This window comes from Monodon monoceros, unplaced genomic scaffold, assembly GCF_005190385.1.
Source record: "Monodon monoceros isolate NGI ecotype Baffin Bay Population unplaced genomic scaffold, NGI_Narwhal_1 Super_Scaffold_1, whole genome shotgun sequence".
Classification (NCBI taxonomy): Eukaryota; Metazoa; Chordata; class Mammalia; order Artiodactyla; family Monodontidae; genus Monodon; species Monodon monoceros.
The window spans coordinates 71,634,951-71,654,905 of record NW_021703765.1 but is presented as its reverse complement, the minus strand read 5'-3'; the positions used below and the strand labels follow the sequence as shown (position 1 = coordinate 71,654,905).

Genomic DNA, 19,955 nt, shown 5'->3' with positions numbered 1-19,955 from the left:
CATATATCCTTAGAGTTTGTATCTGACCCTCTGATAGAGGTATCTGACCCTCAGATAGAGGTATATCCTGGACAATATGGGAACACCAAAAAGTTATTCTGGGGAGGGGAAGAGGGAGGAAGAAAAGAGGGAGGAAATCAGAGTTCTTCAAAGTTGGCGGTGGAGCAGAGCTGGGTTCTGAATGATAGGTAGGATTTAGACTGAGTGGTATGGACATTCAGGCCACATCAGCAGGGAGATGGAAAAATGGGATCCTGATCATGGAACATGACAAAAGATGAAAACTGGGCAGGGACAGGACAAGATGGAACTTCTATGAAAAAGAATCTGAACAGTGATTTCTCATATGTGGGAGTCCTCAGAGTCCTAACAATCCTGCTCGCAAAAGCAGCTGGACAGAGATCTAGGAAAAATCACCATGTGCTGGAGAAAGCTTTATAGGGCTGAGCCAAAGCTAATTAGTCTGGTGACAAGTCAGGGTCCACTCCTAGTTTTGGCACCAAGCTAGGGGCTAAAACTCGTGAGTTAAAATAAAGTGTGAAGTTTAATTGTGGTTATCATTTAAGACCCTTAAAGGCCCTTTTATTTTATTTTTTAAAACATTTTTAAAAATTTTATTTATTTTTGGCTGCGTTGGGTCTTTGTTGCTGCACACGGGCTTTCTCTAGTTGTGGCGAGTGGGGGCTACTCTTCCTTGTGCGTGGGCTTCTCATTGCAGTGACTTCTCTTGTCGTGGGGCATGGGCTCTAGGCGCATGGGCTTCAGTAGTTTGGGCTCGCGGGCTCTAGAGCGCACGCTCAACAGTTGTGGTACCCATGCGTAGTTGCTCCCCAGCATGTGGGATCTTCCCTGACCAGGGCTCGAACCCATGTCCCCGGCATTGGCAGGTGGATTCTTAACCATTACGCCACCAGGGAAGTCCAAGACCCTTTAAAAAAAATAGGTGATGTTGAGAGTTTGAACATGTATTTCCAAGATTGGATAAGGTCATGCAGCTTCAGGGTCTAATTTAATTGATAAGGGATCCACTCTTGATTTAGGCTTTCGTTTTAGAGATAGAATTCCATCCTTCTATTTGTGATTCATTTACTTGGTTCACATGAAATCTTTCTGATCTTTGAGTTGCCATATGCAATTCAATTTGGCCATGATTGCCATCTTCATAATGTAAAAATGGTAGGAAAATCTGTAGAAGGGTTTAAAAACTCACTCTAACATTTGAGAGGGTTTCGGTATTCTATAGACTCTACTGAAAAGTTTTGTCCTGGGCTTGTGAGTCTGGCCAGTTGATCTGCTTTGGAATAATCCAGGTATAAATTCCTTTTATGCTGACAGGTTCATATAATGAATTGAATCAGTTAATGTGCCATACTAGGGAGTATAGTAATTTATTTGGAGCTTGAGTGATCCTGAGTTTTAAATATCATTTCTTTTTGGAGAGTGAAGCGTTTTATTGTTTACTGATGGTTCCCAGCATCTGTGGTGGTCTGTCCCATCCCACCACCAGTCCTACAGTGAGAGAAACTGCTGCTAAAATTCAATAGATGGGACTAGTGAATTGATTTAAGGAAAGCACTTCCTATGGTACTTGTGATTGTTCTAAGTCAGATATGTCCCCCAAATGTTGATTATATCAATTGTGTCACTATTTGTTTGACTAGCAATTATTTAAAGGTAGTGTTTGCTTCTGTAAAATACCAGCTCTAGTTAAGACTGCTTTTCTTCAATATAAACTATTCAACTTGTCATCACTATTTCTTTTTTTTTAAACAGAGGAAAAAACCCTCATGTTTCTATTACCACAAATACCAATGACATTTCAAAATTGAATAAGCATGTTTTACATAGTTCTTTTTATGGGGCATATACAGTTTTTGTTTTTGTTTTGTTTTGTTTTGTTTTGTTTAGCGGTACGCGGGCCTCTCACTGTTGTGGCCTCTTCCGTGGCCGAGCACAGGCTCCGGACGTGCAGGCTCAGCGGCCATAGCTCACGGGCCCAGCCGCTCCGCGGCATGTGGGATCTTCCCGGACCGGGGCACGAACCTGCGTCCCCTGCATCGGCAGGCGGACTCTCAACCACTGCGCCACCAGGGAAGCCCTGGGGCATATACAGTTTTGTTTTGTTTTTTTTCGGTACGCGGGCCTCTCACTGTTGTGGCCTCTCCCGTTGCGGAGCACAGGCTCTGGACGCGCAGGCTCAGCGGCCATGGCTCACGGGTCCAGCTGATCCGCAGCATGTGGGATCCTCCCGGACCGGGGCACAAACCCGTGTCCCCTGCATCGGCAGGCAGACTCTCAACCACTGCGCCACCAGGGAAGCCCCATATACAGTTTTTATACTCCTTTTTATTGTGTAGTTTTAATTATTTTTATTTATTGCATAATATTCCATTGTGATATGTTATAATTTAATTGAACCCTTCTGAATATTGAGATTGCTTCCACTTTTTCCACTATAATAAGACTGTAGTGAAAATCTCTGTGCATTTTTATTTCTGGAACGTTTCTTCAGGATAAATTCTTGAAAATGGGATTACTTTCTATTTCTTTCAGAGGTAGGAGATAATATATCTTTTAGTGTCCATCTTGACCCTTTTAGAGAATTACATCTCTGCTATTCTGAAGAGCAAAGTAGATGGAAATTGAGATTAACATTTAGGGGAATATGGTAGTTCATTCCCTAATCTTGATTTTTCTACTAATTATTAGTCTAATTAATTTCCTCCTGTGTTTATACAGTATTCTCTATTACTTGAAAAGCTTCTATATTCTTATTCTCCCTACCATATTTACTTGAAATGCATGTTGGCGTTTTACATTTCTCATCATGGCTGACAGGTATATGTTATGTGTTTTCCCAAATGAAAAAAAAATTGGCTAAAAGATGATCCTCTATACTTCTTTTTTTTTTTTTTGCGGTACGCGGGCCTCTCATGGTTGTGGCCTCTCCCGTTGCGGAGCACGGGCTCCGGACGCGCAGGCTCAGCGGCCATGGCTCACGGGTCCAGCCTCTCCGCAGCATGTGGGATATTCCCACATGGGGGGCGCGAACCCGTGTCCCCTGCTTCGGCAGGCAGACTCTCAACCACTGCGCCACCAGGGAAGCCCTATATTCTTTTTTAAAAAATATTTATTATTTATTTGGTTGCACCAGGTCTTAGTTGTGGCAGGCAGGTTCCTTAGTTGTGGCACATGGGCTCCTTAGTTGCAGCTTGCAAGCTTCTTAGTTGCGGCTCGCTGGCTCCTTAGTTGCAGCATGTGGGCTCCTTAGTTGTGGCATGTGAACTCTTAGTTGTGGCATGCATGTGGGATCTAGTTCGCTGACCAGGGATCAAACCGGGGCCCCCTGCATTGGGAGCACGGAGTCTTAACCACTGCACCACAGGGGAAGTCCTGATCCTCTGTACTTCTTATGTCAAATATTGGAGTCTTGTTCAAGGCCAGATTTGGCTGGCAAAGAATATTTTGCCTACCTTCTCTTAGCTTTCTAGAATGATTGTTGTTTAGCTTAAAAACATGTATGTCACATATGATAAAATTATATTAAGGCTATGAATTGCTTTGAGTGTCGTTCCCTTAATTGGGGTGACTTCAGCATTGTCACCAAAGTACAGTTAGCAAACCTGTCTTCTGATTAAGGGTGACAGGGATCTTCCCTTTTCCTTAAATAGCCTTTTTCCTTTTTAAAGAAAAAGTATTAATTTTATAATGACATTACAGTCTTTTATCTTGGTCAAGAGCTATTACTAAGAGCAGTGGTTTTATATGAGGATCTGAGACAAATCATTTAATATTCATAAGTACCAGAATAGATCCTCCATAGCTGACTTACTAAAACCCAAAGGTATGGTATCTTTATAAAATGATTTTAGGCCATGACCTTCAAACTTCAGAATTCTTAAAAACAGCAGCATATCAGACAGTTCTTAGTTTTCATAAGGCCATTGAAATGGATAATGCTGAGTAATCTAATGGATTTCTGAAAGCATAGTGTGCTTTAGATACTGTTAAATCAATAAACATAACAGTCACTTAAGCGTGTGTATTATATAATATTTGGTTAATTATATTATAACTCAAATCCTTTCAGAATATTTGTCTTTCAAGTGGAATGCCAAAAATATAACTGAAGTGCTTGTAAAATAGAACCATCAGAAAAATACAGAAGTATAGTATATATTTTTTCAGATCATCTTAATATTTGGAGTTAGCTACAGATTCTGTCATATACATCATTTTATGAACCATGAAGTATCGTATTTCAGAAGCACTTATGTTTGAGATTGGTAATAAAACTAAATATCTGGGTTTAATATTACTGAATTGTTCTTTGATTCTTGTGTCCGATAAAAGCCTGTATTGAATTTTTTAGTAGTTGCTTCATATAACATAAGTTGCCGCTCAGTGTAGCATAAGTAAAAATGTATTTGGAGCACATATATATTTAATTAATTAATTTATTTATTTAAAAATAATTTTTAAAAATTAATTTATCTTTGGCTGCATTGGGTCTTCGTTGCTGCGCCTGGGCTTTCTCTAGTTGTGGTGAGCGGGGGCTACTCTTCGTTTTGGTGTGCAGGCTTCTCACTGCGGTGGCTTCTCTTGTTGCAGAGCACAGGCTCTAGGTGCAAGGGCTTCAGTAGTTGTGACACGCAGGCTCTAGAGCACAGGCTCAGTAGTTGTGGCACATGGGCTTAGTTGCTCAGTGGCATGTGGGATCTTCCCGGACCAGGGCTCGAAGCTGTGCCCCCTGCATTGGCAGGTGGATTCTTAACCACTGCGCCACCAGGGAAGTCCATATATGTACTTTATATCAAAGAGTTGTATTGGGTAGAGATCACAAAATCAGTATTGAAAAGCATTTTAAAAAATGCAACAAAATTTATTTGTTTAGATCTTCATACCTTGAGATGATCAAATTTAAAATTTTTTCATTTTTCACAACATTAAAAGTATCTCAGTCTTCGGTTGTTGATCGTAATGGTGGAAGCTCGTTACTGACTTTTTTGGGGAGCGATCTTAAAAAAAAAAGGTAATCTAGCTTCCTTAGATATAATTACTTAAGGGTAGATGGTTGCCCTTGAAATGTGATCGTTTTTAAAGGAATTTGGAGTTATTTTATCTGCTGTCATGCGAAAAATAATCAAAAGGGTAATTTGTGTTTGATGAATCGAGACAAAAGAGTAGGGAAATACAATTTGTATGACTTGATGATAAAGGACATTTAATCAATCATTATTTGATACTGTTGTATTAAAAACTAAATTAAAATGTCCCTAGTTCTTATTTTTAATAATATGATTTGCAATATTGCTTTACCCAATGATACCTAGTTGAATACAACCATAGCCTGATTAGAACTGTTTTAAATTTTATTTTAAAATTATCATATGGTAGATTTGACCTTTTTTGGGGGAGTGGGTGTGCAGTTCCATGAATCTTAACACATGTATAGATTCATGTAACCACCAGCACAATCAGGATATAGAACAGTTTGTTTGCCTCCCCAAACTCCCTCATACTATCCCTATATAGTCACACCCTGCCTGTACCCCAACCTCTGGCAACCACTGATCTGTTCTCTATCACTATAGATTTTTTTTTTCCAGAAAGTCATATAAATAGAATAATGCAGATGGAACCTTTTGAAATTGACTTCTTTCACTCAACAAAATGCCATTGAGATTCACTGAGGTTGTAGATATCACTAGTTCATTTCTTTTTATTGCTACATTGTTGGTTGAAATTTTATGGCATTTGGATATTATTTCTGATCTGACACAGTAGGACTGAAGTTTGAATTGGTTACTTTTTAAAACAATGAATATTTTTTCAAATCAGTTAAATGAGATACATACGTAGTTAATTTTTTGAATTGGAATTTGTTTTCAAACTGAACATTTTTTCAGTTCAGTTTAGCGACTTGCATGTATAGCTAAGCTAGGCAGCTACAGGGTTTACATTTCTCTGGAAGTTCTTGTTGTTTTATTGGGCTAACAATTTTTTTTGTTTTTGTTTTTGTTTTGTTTTGTTTTGTTTTGGGACTAACAGTTTTAAGGGCAAAATTTGAGATTAAAAAAAATATTTTGCAGGTTTATGAGAGAAATAAAGTGACCTATGACCCTTTAAAATTTCAGTGCCAATGACTTGACAGAATTTTCTTTGCTTTTATTCCAAGCCTCTCCCCACCCTGACTTTCTGGTCTACTGAGAACCAGACACCTCTGGCGCCTGATAATCTGTTTTAATGTGCTTGTTCCAAGAGTGGCCTCTTATTTGTTGGTTACAACAGTCTGTTCATTTTAACTTAGTCACACTTATATGCATAAATTATTTGCATCATGAATTTAGTTTGATTCTTTATCTTCATAGCTGTTTCCTTTCCTAGTTGATTGAGGATTTAATGGTTTTATCATTTCTCCAGCTGCTGAAAATCTCAAGGAGGTCTCCTGATACTTGTATGTTCTTGGTGAGAAAATAGGGGTGGATCCATTATCAGTGTGAACTGGATAAATCTATACCATGTCACCAATTGAAAGAGTGGATTAGCAGTAGTAAAAATGGAGTGTTCTTCAAAATCAAAGAATAATAAATAATCATTTATTAGTTGGTATATTAGATCTTGAAGATGAAACTTGTTCTGTTTTCACTGACAACCTACCTGGTAATAGAAGTTAGAGACATAGATTTATAACCTGAGCATTGAATAAATATTTACACCTCAACTTTCTAAAATAAGCTACTCAAATTAACTTTTGACCTCCACACTTAATTATTTTCATGATTAGGGTTCTAATCTCACTTTTAATAGGAGCATTAGCAGAAGTGCCAAGGAGAAAAATCTCTATCAGCAACCTGGCTTTGGCCACAATTAAAAGATTTTTTGATGTGGACCATTTTTAGATACCATTGGATAGATTTGCTTCCATAGACGAGAGCAGTGGTGAAAGCAATACATACCAACTTTTCTATTGGTTCTTTCCTTAGATTTTAACATTTGAGACCAAGAATCCGACGGAATTAGCAGAACGTTTGCGCTCTGTTTGTGGGAATCAGAGCAATGCGTATGCCCGCCTGCTGGAATACCGCCTGAATGCCTTGCGAGGACTGTGGAATGCCCAGCGCCAGCTGGCCTTGGAAGAACAGCATGAAAGGGAAAGTTCAGGTGACGAAGAAACTTTGGCCTTGCTCAAACGCCAGGGCTTGTTGCAGCAACCCGAGCAAGCTCCCTTCACGTCAAGGATGGGGCTCCTGCTGGTCTTCCCCCTTATTCAATCCCAGAGTAGAACAGACCCCTCTCTCTGTAACATAACTGCTGAGGTGCTATTGAACTGCCTTCGCGACTGCCAGCCTTTGAGCTTGACCAAGGAGCCTGCTGACTGTCTGAATGGAATCGAAACTTTGCTGTGCTCTTGGCTAGAGGAGACTTCTGACACAGGCCGACACATCCCACATAAGCAAAAAGAAAATGCTGCTGCTGCCCTGGTGGCTTTGGCATGTGCCAGGTAAGGAAAATCAAAGGTGCCAACTGGTGACCTTGTGATGGCTGCTTCCTGGGTTGGGTGAGTGAATAAGAGGGCAAGCGTATTTGTTGGAAGTCTCAACATTCAGAAGTCCTTCTTCGTTTTCAGTATTGAATTTTGCAGCCTTGACAATACATAAGATGCTTCCACCAAAACTTGGTACCAGGAGCTGGAGTTGAAACCCAAGTTCAAGTTTTTGCTTTCTGTTATACAATGATAACAGCTTAAACAGTTTAAAATGGAGAATCAGCACTTGCCATTGTCTGCTCACCCTTAGATGGTTACTGTTTTACATCAGGTAGTTAGTAGAGGATGTTGTATCTGTATTTCCCCTGGAAGGACAGTCAAAATATATGTAGAGCTTTTAATTTTTTTTCCTGCATGTCTGTAAGGAGTATGTCAGTGAGTGAATGGGTTATTACTCACCTGGACTCAGTCATACAGACTTGGTCACAAATTATATTTCTGGACCTTGACGCTTGGCTCCATCAATTTAACTGAAAGATCTCTGTGTGTGTAGCAAGATGTAATAGTGTACTGTCCTTCATTTGTAAGTTGATGTTACTGATGTACTGTCAATAGGAAATGTGCTTGGAGTTACTTTTCCAGGAGAGGATTTCTTACATTCTCCTGCCCAGTAAACTGTATGATCACTCTCACATATTTGTGAGAAAAAGTTTCACTACCTTTGCTTTCTTCTAACCTAATTGTCTAGGGACCAATTAGGACCACGGTCTGATAGATTAGTGTCACTAATCTCTCTCCCTTCATAATTTTTTCTTTCATTGAGTTATTCCTTTTGTTAGCAAAGAGAATGTGGAAAAGTTCTTCTTGGAGGATTATGAAGTTCCTAGCTATAAGACTCCTTTCCCTATTTTTATGGTTTCAAAGTTGACCTTCAAATGGTTGAATCTGAAGCTATTTTTAAGGCACAATGGCACCAGCATTTATTGTCAGTTTCTTTGCCCTGAGCAAACTGTCATAGCCTAGTTTTAGATCCTTGAAGACTGTGGTTGATTATGGAAATCCTGACATGAGCTTAATTCTGGAGACATTATTGGGTGGTACTGAAATAAGTTTCCCTGTAAAGGCTTTATATTGGACTGATTTATTTTTTTTGGATATGCAGAAGACAGTTTTGAGCCCTAAATAGATTTGTTATTAATGCAAAAGTCCTACTTTGGGAAATTTTGCTTTTAGATAGTCCTATCTTTAGACAGATTTAGGATGTTTGGAATAATTATCAACTCTTTAGTTTCAAATGTTTTTAATGAACATGGGATCATAAAACTCACTTTTTTATTATGTACCCTAATTTAGTCTGAACCAAGAGAGAGTTATTGAAATCGCTTCATGTACTTGAGATTCCAAATTCCGTTCAGCAGAAACGTTGAAATGAGTGATTTTTATTTTCTTCTTCTTGGGTGTGTATTTTTGTTTTTGTTTTAGATGGTGCCTACATTATTGCTAATATTATCACCTTGTTCTGGACTTTATTTACCTCACTCACATACTTTTCAGTGTTAGATCATCTCCTTTAATGAAGTTATTTAGGAGCATATTATTGAACTTTTGAGATTGATGCTCTCAAAGACAGAACAGCATTTCCAAAAAAATATTTTGAAGATGTTCATTCATTTCAACCAACTAACATTTATCGAACATATCTGATGTGCCAGAAACCTTGCTAGGTCTTAGGGAAATAATGACTCATGGTGACTCATGGTCTCTAATCTTACAGTTGAGTGGATTTCATTTTGTCAGTCATTATTGCTCATTTACCACGTGCAAGAGACTCTACTAGGCAGTGCGGATACAGCAGTGAGCAAGGTAAATGGTTCCTAAAATTGCAAGGTTTACATGAGACTGAGAGAGTCAGGCAACTAGCAACAAATGCATATATAAGGTAATTTTTGAGAGGGATGTTCACTGTAAGAAGGCAAATCAGGATATTTTAATAATAGAGAATGACTTAAGTGGAGGTGGGGGCCAGCATTAGCTAGAGATACCAGGGAAGGCCTTACTGAATAGGAGACGTTTGAGCTGAGGCCTAGATGATGAGAGCCAGCCAGCCATGCAAAAAAGCCAGTGACAGGGAGTTCCAGGCAAGAGGAGCAGCAAGTGGCACAAATCTGATCCTCTTTCTGTGCTTGGGGTAGGACAGCAAAGTGAGCAGGGTGGCTGGAATGCAATGGTAGAAGGAGAGGGGCAGGAGATGAGAGTCCAGACCGTGTAGGGGCTTAGGAGCCATGGAAGGAGTTTCAATTTTACTATTTATTTATTTATTTAGGCTGTGCCAGGTCTTAGTTGCAGAATGAAGGACCTTTTTAGTTGCAGCATGCAGACATAGTTGCAGCATGCATGTGGGATCTAGTTCCCTGACTAGGGATTGAAGCCGGGCCCCCTGCTTTGGGAGCATGGGGTCTTACCCACTGGACCCCCAGGGAAGTCCCTAAATTTTACTCTTAAAATTTGAATCTGGCAGCTAATAATATCTTATAGTTGGTTTAATGTTTTAAATGTTCCATTGTGACTTTGCCCCTTTCTTTTAACCTCGTTGTACCCCAGGGAGGTATCCTTATTGGACAGATGAAGAAGTAAAAAGCCATAGGAATTTGGTAACAGGACTGAGATGGTGCCGCTGGTGAGTGGCAGAGCCGGGTTTCAGAGCCTGTGGGTCCTGACTCCCAACTTGTGCTTTTATACTGTGTCTGCTGCCTCCCTGCCTTATATGGTTCTTTGAACACCAGAGACAGTGAAAGGGGCAATTAAGAGGAGGACTCGGGCTTCCCTGGTGGCACAGTGGTTAAGAATTCGCCTGCCAATGCAGGAGACACGGGTTCGGGCCCTGGTCCGGGAATATCCCACATGCTGCGGAACAACTAAGCCCGTGTGCCACAACTACTGAAGCCCGTGCGCCTAGAGCCCGTGCTCCCAACAAGAGAACCCACCACAATGAGAAGCCTGCACACCACAACCAAGAGTAGCCCCCACTTGCTGCAACCAGAGAAAAGCCCACGTGCAGCAACAAAGACCCAACGCAGCCAAAAATAAAAAATAAATAAAATTAAAAAAAAAAAAGAGGAGGACTCTAGGCCTTCTTGGTCCTGTGTTAGGTATTCCATTTCTTTTTGGGGTTTAGGCACATGATACTTAGCAATTAAAGACTTGGCTAAGAGAATAAGGTAGCAATCTGAAGTCAGCCCATCTGATCCTGGCGATCATTTAGCTCAGGAAATGTTCTCGTGGTGATTTATACTTGGGATCTGGCCAGGTAAGTCTTGTGCATCTTAAAATCACCTTCTTTTAGATCCTGCTGACCAAAGTATAGACTTCCCAGAGCCTCAAGCTTTGGGAACCAAAAGGAAATTGGGTCTTAGTGAGCTCTGCAAGCATTACAGTCACATACTGCACAGCAGGGGGAAGCAGAAGGAACACCTCTCAGCACAAAGTATTATTTGAATGTTTTCCTCTTCAGTCATATTTAATGTGTGAGATGTTTATGTAAAATGGATGAACTTAACAAAGAGATTAAGAAATTAAGCCTAGAAATACTGCTACACTTTTAAATATAACCTTTTCCTATGAAATATCTCCTTCAGCTAGAGATCAACTTGATGATGAAACAGTATCAGGCATAATAGCCACACATTCTTTGTGCTTGAGCTTTATGTTTTGAACTTTTATGTTAGGGGAACATTATTTACCTTTGCAAATACAAGAAGAATATCATAACTGGCATGGTAAGAATCACGTCTATTTTGACATTTTGTACAACACATCTACTGATTGGCAGAAGCAGACTCAATTTGGAAGCTCTCCATGTGGTTAATAAAATTGACATTAACAACCTTATTTGACGTTTCAGTTGTGATGATTTTCTGTTCCTTCCTTTTCTTTTTAGGGGATCATTGAAAACTTTTGTTCATACAGTCCATCTATTACAGAAGCAGACAGATCTAGGGTCCCTGCCTGTAGCTGATGTGCTGTATAGGTAAGTTGTCACTTTGGATCCTCACCCTCCTTCTACACAAGGGAGCCTTGTGCATAAAAGCTCTTTTAATAAGTAAATTGCTAAACTCTTTTTTTTTTTTTATCAATTAATGACTCATTTTTAAATAAGTATGTTATTTTCATCTTAAGTAAGAATTGTGTTTCTTTCCTTCTTGGAAGGTGTTCCTAGAGCATGTTATTTTTAATTTTTTAATTTTTGTGGTAAAAAAAATGCAATAGCTTGTCATGAATTCTTATTGTAGGTTTCAAGATAATAAGATGTTAAGGTATAAAGAAAAAAGTGAAAGTCATAATCTCACTACTCAAAGATAACCACTCCTAATGTTGTATGTGTTATATGTGTTTCCTAGTTCATACCCCTTTCTCTCCATCCCACCCCTTCTCTCTATCTCTCTCTCAGATATGTATACATGTAAAATATATACATTTTACACACAGCTACATTTTTATTATAACATTTCCATAAGCACTACTTCGTAATTTTCTAATTTAAAAATATACGTATTGTTAATGTCTTTTCAGATGTATAGTATTTGTGTAGAACTATTTTAGTTTTCTGCTCTTTGAGATGTTAAGTAGACTTTTATCTTCTTGCTGAAATGGATAGTCTCGGTGCCTTTATGATTCTCTATCTCCCCTATTTAGGCTGTTGCTTTTGGAAGGGGGACCTGGATCCCCCTCCTGTTTGCTTGGTGGCAAACACATAGTATCATGGGGGTATGAAGACATGTTGCCTGCACCAGATAGCAACACTGGCTCCAGTTCTGAAAATAAAGGTAATGCAAGGGTTTTGATCCTGTGATTGAAATTAAGATATGAAAAGAGTGGTTTTAGATAATTGTGGAAAACGATTTAGATATAACTCTGTATTCCTTTTAATTAAGAGCTCAAGGTTCCTATACAGGGTAATCATTGTCTGCTTTATCAGTAAAAGTATAAAAGCTGATACTCGGTGAGGTAAGAAAATGGATAGGTTTTACTATCGCAAGGGAAAAGGATCATCCATACACTCCTGCCAAGGAGGCATGAATTACTTAAATTCCTAGGTATTTGAATTTGGGCATGGGAGCCTTAAGTCCACGAATAGAGTATCAGGTCTTGTTGCCGGATGCTGTTTCTTTTAGTAACTTATTGTGTGTGTGTTGGTGAACCTCCTGTCCTACAAGCAAAAAAAAAAATGAGATTGTTCAAAGGAGCATGAATTGTTAAGTATCCCCTTTAAATAAAGGAGACTAGATTAAAATGTTTTTACAGTTTTACAGGTATTACATATCTGTTTATTCTGTGATCTCAGTGAAAATGGCAGAAGGTCTCTGAAATGACCTGCAGTTAACTGACTTACCGGGTGAATTAGGCCTCTATTCGCTTGGTAGATGTACTGACCGGTGCCGTGGCACACAAAACCCATGAGGCCAGTAGGCTCTTCTTAGAGTCTGTGCATTGCTGCTCCCACCTACGGAGTTGCAGGCTTGCCAAGAGTCTGCCTTGCTTCCAAACCTGTTTGTTATTGTAATTGGTACTTGTGATTATATCATTAAATATTACATAAGTGATAAAATAGGAATTTAAAAAACCCTAGGGAATTATTTACATTTAGAAATGGAAGGCTTTTAGGGCTTCCCTGATGGTGCAGTGGTTAAGAATCCGCCTGCCAATGCAGGGGACATGGGTTCGAGCCCTGGTCTGGGAAGATCCCACATGCCGCGGAGCAACTAAGCCCGTGTGCCACCAACTACTGAAGCCCGTGCGCCTAGAGCCCGTGCTCTGCAACAAGAGAAGCCACCGCAATGAGAAGCCCACGCACCACAATGAAGAGTAGCCCCCGCTCACCACAACTAGAGAAAGCCTGTGTGCAGCAACGAAGACCCAACACAGCCAAAAAAAATTTAAATAAATAAATAAATTTATTTTTTTAAAAAATGGAATGCTTTAGAATGAGTCAACAAAGCCAATCTCTAAGAAATTGGTGTTCTCTAAGAAATTAGAGCGGGATTCAGAGTCTGTTCTGCCCACCCCTTCTCACACTTTTGATGGGGACAGCTTTCCTAGGTAACTGTAAGGGAATGGGGTTCAGTCTAAGCAGTGGGCCATCCCCACACCTCTCATCCAGTGCCTGTGCCTTTTCACGGTCCACTGTTTCTTCCAGATAGTCATGTGAAAGTGGTGAGAGGAACAGAGGCAAGACTCCTGGATGTGAGTTACTATCTTCACTGACTCAACTAGAGTCAATAGGAGAAGCAAAAAGCCTCCAATGCCCAAGAAGTTCTTAAACATTATAGGTGGAAATTTATAAATTCATACAAAACCAAAACTCTTTTCTTTACTCTCTCCTTTTACTCCTTTTAGTATCTCCTTTGGAGTAATTTCTTACTGAGGATGATGGTATTAAGCTGATCTGTATGCTTTTCACTCTCTTGTACCTTTGGTTTTGCTCCTGGCTAGAGAATGTTTTTCTTATAAAAATTTAAAAAGTAGTCTTATTTAATTTTTAATATGTGGAAACATTCAACATACCCAGATGTTGAAAGCATACTACAGTAAACCCTGTATACCCATCACTCAGCTTCAACAAGTGTCAACTCCGGCCAATCTTGTTTTACTCTGTCACCTTGACTCTCACTCCTTGTCAGATCCATACTCAAAAGGCCTTGGCCTTAATCTAAAGAGTGATGAATAAATGTATATTTATAAGTTTTAAGTTAAAATAAAATGTTTAAGGAATGAAATTAATATTTTGAAAATGATTACCTTTTAACTGTTTTTTGAAGAACTAATAGGAACAAGTCTCGGTTATCTTGGATTAGTAGACTGAATTTTTAAGATAACCACATACTTAGTACTAATTTGAGTGCTATTACACTGGATTTCTTATCATACGGCAAATAGTAGAGAAACTCCACTTAACCATAGTAAGTGGATTGATTTTGAAAATAAAAACAAAGTTTTATTTGTAAGCTCTCTTATTAAGGTAAATTCTCTAGAATATGTTAGTAAACCATTTACTATCATTCAGAGAGATACTATTTGTTTTAAGCTTGGGGAAGATATCCCTAAGGGTAAACATACTTGCTCTTTTTAAATAGAAGTGATATTATACTTTTGTGCTGTGTCACTCCAGAAATTTAAAATGAGGATCTCTAGATGGAAAATCCACAAGGAGTAGATTTTAGTTCAATGTATATCATCAGTCTATCAACATAAAATCATTTGCCATTCATGGGGCCCTGGCTTTGTACCAGAGAGCAGTGTGGGTGTTTACCTATGTTGTCTCATTTAACCTTCACAGTAACTCTTGAGGTTTACCTATGTTGTCTCATTTAACCATCACAGTAACTCTTGAGGTACATATTATCTTCATCTTACAGATGAAGAAACTGAAGTTCAAAGAGGCCCAAGGTCAACTAATAAGTGCCCCAAACTCTTAAATCTCACACCTTTTTTATTACACAATCCTTAGCGAAAGTATTGTGTACTTAGTCATTTCAGATTGGAGTTAGGAATGTATTTTTGCTATTCAAAAAAAAAAAAGGAAAGAAAAAAAATCTTTGGCAGAGACTGAACCAGGTTCTTCTGCTAATAACTATCTGACCTCTTTCCCTGATCTTGGTCTCTAATCCTACATGCATTTTGGAGTTTTGTTTTAGGTGTTCAAGCCATCTTCCCTGGAAGTCACGTTGAAGCACTTATTTTATTATTTTTATTTCTGGCAGTACTGTGCAGCTTGCAGGGATCTTAGTTCCCCGACCAGGGATCGAACCTGGGGCCCGGCAGTGAGAGCACTGAGTCCTAACCCACTGGACTGCCAGGGAATTCCCAAGAAGCACTTATTTAAGAAATGGGAGATTATCTTTCATTCAGCCTCCTAATGGCTTTTTCATTCGAAAAAGCACGTTTATAATTTCATTAGAAAAAGCATGTATATAATTTACTTGTGAAAAAACGATTTCAGATGCTGACTTGGGACGCTGTGTCACGGCAGATGGTCTTTACCTGTATACTACTAACTCAGTTGGAAGAGGAGTAAGCAAATTGGGGTCTGGATTACATGGTACTCTCAGGTCAGTTGCATGGAACTTGCTGAATGATTTGGCTGGAACGTTTTCCTCATTACCTAAATCTGTGATGAAGACACCCGGGAGTGCGTGCTAACTCCCCATAGACTGATGAGTGACTAAACAAGTCTGAATGACTGGTTTTCTCTTATTGTCACTTTCTCTCTCTGGTTCTGTTAATGCATTTCAGCTTTGTTTTGACTCTATAAAGAGTTTGGTAGCCCTAAAATCATTGTTTCTAGCTTCTAGCCAGAAATTCCTCTGTGATCAGAATTTTTATATTAATGACTTCTCCATGTTGATAAATGGGTATTTTTCGAGTTAAGTCTTTTTGTTCTTGGATTTGACATTGGATCAGTGGTGATTTTTTTTTTTTTTCAGTTGGGATATAAGATCTATGAATTGCTGCCAAAAGAAACCACAGTTTGAGATCCTTATGTATATTTAATTAGACCGTTTCCCCAACTTTTTCTCCTCTCCAATTTGTTGTGGGAAATTAATATTTGCCATAGTTTGTCAGTCTCAAAGTTAATATAATATGTTTATTCTTCTTCAGATGTTTTGCATACTTAGTTATTGAAAAGAAATTAGGAGGGAAATGTTGTTTTGTCTGTTGTAGCTCATTGCAGGGTTTCAGACATGACCTGGTGACTTAGCCTGTATACCGTTTTTCCCCACAGAGGTTTTGTGTACTGCCGGAATGAGGAGCTGGAACCAGGATGGATTGCTTTTGGCAGTGGCAGTCTTCTCCACCGGCCTGTATCTTTTGACAATAAACCTCACTCTCTTTTCCAGGTCATTGACCAGAATACCCTTCAGGTAAACAGAACACCAAGGCTTTGTGTTTTATATTTTGGCGACAGTAAGGGAAGTTTGTGACATCATCAGAAGGAATAATAACACAGTTGATATAGTTTCCTGCCGGAGTGACATCCTTTTAACTGTCATCGTTTGGGCATTCTGTTTTTTCTCTAATGTCTTAAGTTTTCCCATTTTAGGATTAAAAAAATTTTAGAGTCAAAGATGGTATAAATCCCAGCTTTTTTTTTTTTTTAACTAGATCTATTTTGGAAAGGCATTATCTCCCTATTCAATTTGTTCTAAACAGCCTTTCTGTGGGAATGGGAGCTTTGAAATGAGTTTAGATAAAATCATTGTGCGCTTGGGATTGAGCTCATCCTTGGTGCTCTTAAAGCGCTCTGTTATGGCACTTGCTATATTATACTGAAATCGCCTGCTGTTGTGTCGAACTCCTCCCCAAGACCACACACACACCTTTAGGTCAGGACCCTGTCTTACTCATCTTTGTGTCCTTAGAATGTAGCACAACATTTGATTGATAATTGATAATAACAGTGTCTCTCTTAGCCAGGCTGTGGGTTTGGCAATTTACATACACTTCCTCTCCTTATCTGTGAGGTGTGACTACGGCAGTTTCATCTTACAGTTAAGGCACCTGAGGCTAGGCACGTTGTAAGCACTCAGTAAGTGTTTGTCCTTCAATGAAGGAGTGAGCTTAGAGAGGTTAAGTATCTTGCCACACAATAATGGCAGCATGAGAACTTGAACCCATCTGCTCTAGAGTTTGAGCTCTTTATGCTACAACTTTCTGTTTTTCAACCAAAGTCAAACTGAACGGTTAGAGTTACTATCTGTGGAGTGAGTGCCCTGAGAGTAGTCACATCCAGGACTTAAGTGGGATGTTACATCTTTTCTTGTCTGTCACTCAACTGTGCCTTTCCTGGAGAGCAGTCTTGCTCACCTTTGCATCTGCAGAGCACATAGGAGGTGCTCAAAAATTGTTTGTTTTTTTTTAAATTTTATTTATTTTATTTTTGGCTGTGTTGGGTTTTTGTTGCTGCACGCGGGCTTTCTCTAGCTGTGGCGAAGGGGAGCTACTCTTCCTTGCGGAGCGCGGGCTTCTCATTGCAGTGGCTTCTCTTGTTGTGGAGCACGGGCTCTAGATGGGCAGGCTTCAGTAGATGCAGCACGCGGGCTTGGTAGTTGTGGCTCATGGGCTCTAGAGCGCAGGCTCAGTAGTTGTGGCGCATGGGCTTAGTTGCTCCGCGGTATGTGGGATCTTCCTGGACCAGGGCTCGAACCTGTGTCCCCTGCACTGGCAGGCGGATTCTTAACCACTGCACCACAATGGAAGCCCTCAAAAATTGTTAGATGAATAAAATAACAAATAGATGCCAAATTAACTTCATTTCTTATCAGTAATGCAGATAGATGAGAACATTGCCTGTTCTCATTTGAACAGGCAATTTGAAATAGCCTGGGGACTTAAACAGATGTTAAATCTTGGAACGTGGTTTACATTTGACGTAATGTCAGTATCCTCTGTGTTTTTGCAAAAACTTTGTTGCCCAAGAAAGCAGTGTTCTCACTAACTAGATAGGTGCGTTGGAACAATTTGTGGGTAGCTTAAGCCATTCAGTAGCCGTCAACTTTCTAGATGTCTTGGCATTACAGATTTCAAAGTGTGGTTATAGCAACTAAATGACTTTTTTAACTTTTGAGGTAGCAAAAACAAGTCTGGAAAAAAGTTCATATGAAATGAGTTCAGGGGTCTAAAGTAACTTTAGGAAAACTAGTGACCCACCCAAAGAGGTGGAGTAACTGAAGGTCATTCTTACTGTCTCCTAAAGGCACCTGACCTTCTCTAATTATTTTTATTTGGGGATTTTCAGTTCTGTTTCTATTCTTGGATTTTTTTTTTTTTAAACCTAGTCAACAGTTCTCTTGATTCTCATTTTCTCTTATTTTAAGTGCTTTTCTTTGGCAGTAAAAATTAGTATGTAACTGCACATTTAATATAAAATATGCAGAACTTATTCATTACACTGAAACTGAAAGATGTTTAGTATTAGAAACACATGCTTCATGTCTAATACAGAGAATGGGTGTTTGTCTTTTTCCTTCTGCTGGTCGTGGTGAATTTCAGTAAGCCCTCATGTGCTAAGTGAGGATCTGTGTGTACCTTCATCTCTTTACTCCTCCCTCTTCTCTGCTTTCCCTTTTGTTTTTTTCTCACCTTTGCTTTTTTCCTTCCTTCCATAATTATTAATTTCTGAGTTAGACTCTGAATTAGGTGCTGGGAATATAAAGATGAATAAGATATAGTTCCTGTCCTTTAAATATACTTAAGCCTTAAATTTATATACTAAGGGAATTTCAGAAAGTACTGTTTCTCTAAAACTTTGGTTTTTTTCTTTTTTTTAACATCTTTATTGGAGTATAATTGCTTTACAATGGTGTGTTAGTTTTTGCTGTATAACAAAGTGAATCAGCTATATGTATACATATATCCCCATATCCCCTAAAAAACTTTGTTTTTAATAAATGTTTGATAAAACACACATGCATAGCAGATTCAAAGTGTTTAGTAATACTTTTTCCTATTAAAATGTAATGGGAATTAATCTCAGGAATCTTTTAATCTATTGCATGGCCCATTGTATGAACTCTTATATTTCTGTCATATAATTTTCATATATTATTCTTAGAGGTAAATGTCAGTTTTATTTTGACCAGGAGGCCTATTGAATTCTCTTCTTGGACTTAATGGCATTAATGATGAACTGATAGAATCAGAATTTACATGTCACACTAATGAAGTTTTCCTCCCTTTCATGTCCAGGTGTGCCAGATGGTGCCAATGCCAGCCAATCACCTCCCTGTGGGCAGCACTATGAGCACCGTGCACCTTTCTTCAGATGGTACTTACTTCTATTGGATCTGGTCTCCTGCCAGTCTGAATGAGAAAACACCTAAGGGACATTCTGTCTTCATGGACATTTTTGAACTTGTGGTGAGTTTCACTTTCTCATTTTATGTCTTTGCAGAGACATTTTTTACTTGCTTTCTTTTTATAATTGGTTTACAAAGGACCTAAGAAACTTGGAGTACTTGTACAGTGTGTTCACTCTTGCCTCAAAATTGACTTCTCTCTTGGATGTCTTTGAAGATTTCTTTGTTTGGAGTTGTATGACACAAATAAAGGCAAGGTTTTTGAAGGTTAATCTAGCAACAGAGTGGAGATAAGGATAGTTAATGTGTAGACAGTGGGCTTTTAAGTAGAAATGCTCATAAGCTTCTTGGAAATTTGGAACTAAATTGCACTAGCAAGATTGGGTCTACAGATGGATATTGGGAGTCCCCAAGAGAGATGACAGTTGATATTGTGAGAAGGCAGTCATTCATTCATTCATTAGATATTGGCTAAGTATCTACTGAGAACCAGGCATGGTGGTATCTAGGTGGTGGGAATACAGTGATGGGCAAGGGGGACAGGACCCTTGCTCAAATGGAGCTTGAATTTTGGCTGGTGGGTGGGTTGAGTTGTGGTGGTGGTGGAGAGACAA

The 19,955-nt window shown here is 39.1% G+C and overlaps 1 protein-coding gene across 6 annotated transcripts in view; it reads left to right on the top strand.

Annotated features, from left to right (window-relative positions):
* Positions 1-19,955, top strand: part of HECTD4 (HECT domain E3 ubiquitin protein ligase 4) — a 190,857-nt gene that overhangs the window by 42,265 nt on the left and 128,637 nt on the right. For 5 of the 6 annotated variants that reach the window (XM_029226045.1, XM_029226052.1, XM_029226037.1 and 2 more), the window contains exons 2-7: positions 6,987-7,504; positions 11,427-11,516; positions 12,182-12,312; positions 15,486-15,594; positions 16,269-16,407; positions 19,232-19,402. In XM_029226045.1, coding sequence (XP_029081878.1) covers positions 6,987-7,504; positions 11,427-11,516; positions 12,182-12,312; positions 15,486-15,594; positions 16,269-16,407; positions 19,232-19,402 — 1,158 coding nt within the window. Of the gene's footprint in view, positions 1-6,986; positions 7,505-11,426; positions 11,517-12,181; positions 12,313-15,485; positions 15,595-16,268; positions 16,408-19,231; positions 19,403-19,955 lie in introns of those variants that run through there. The other variant, XM_029226060.1, reaches the window with a different exon arrangement.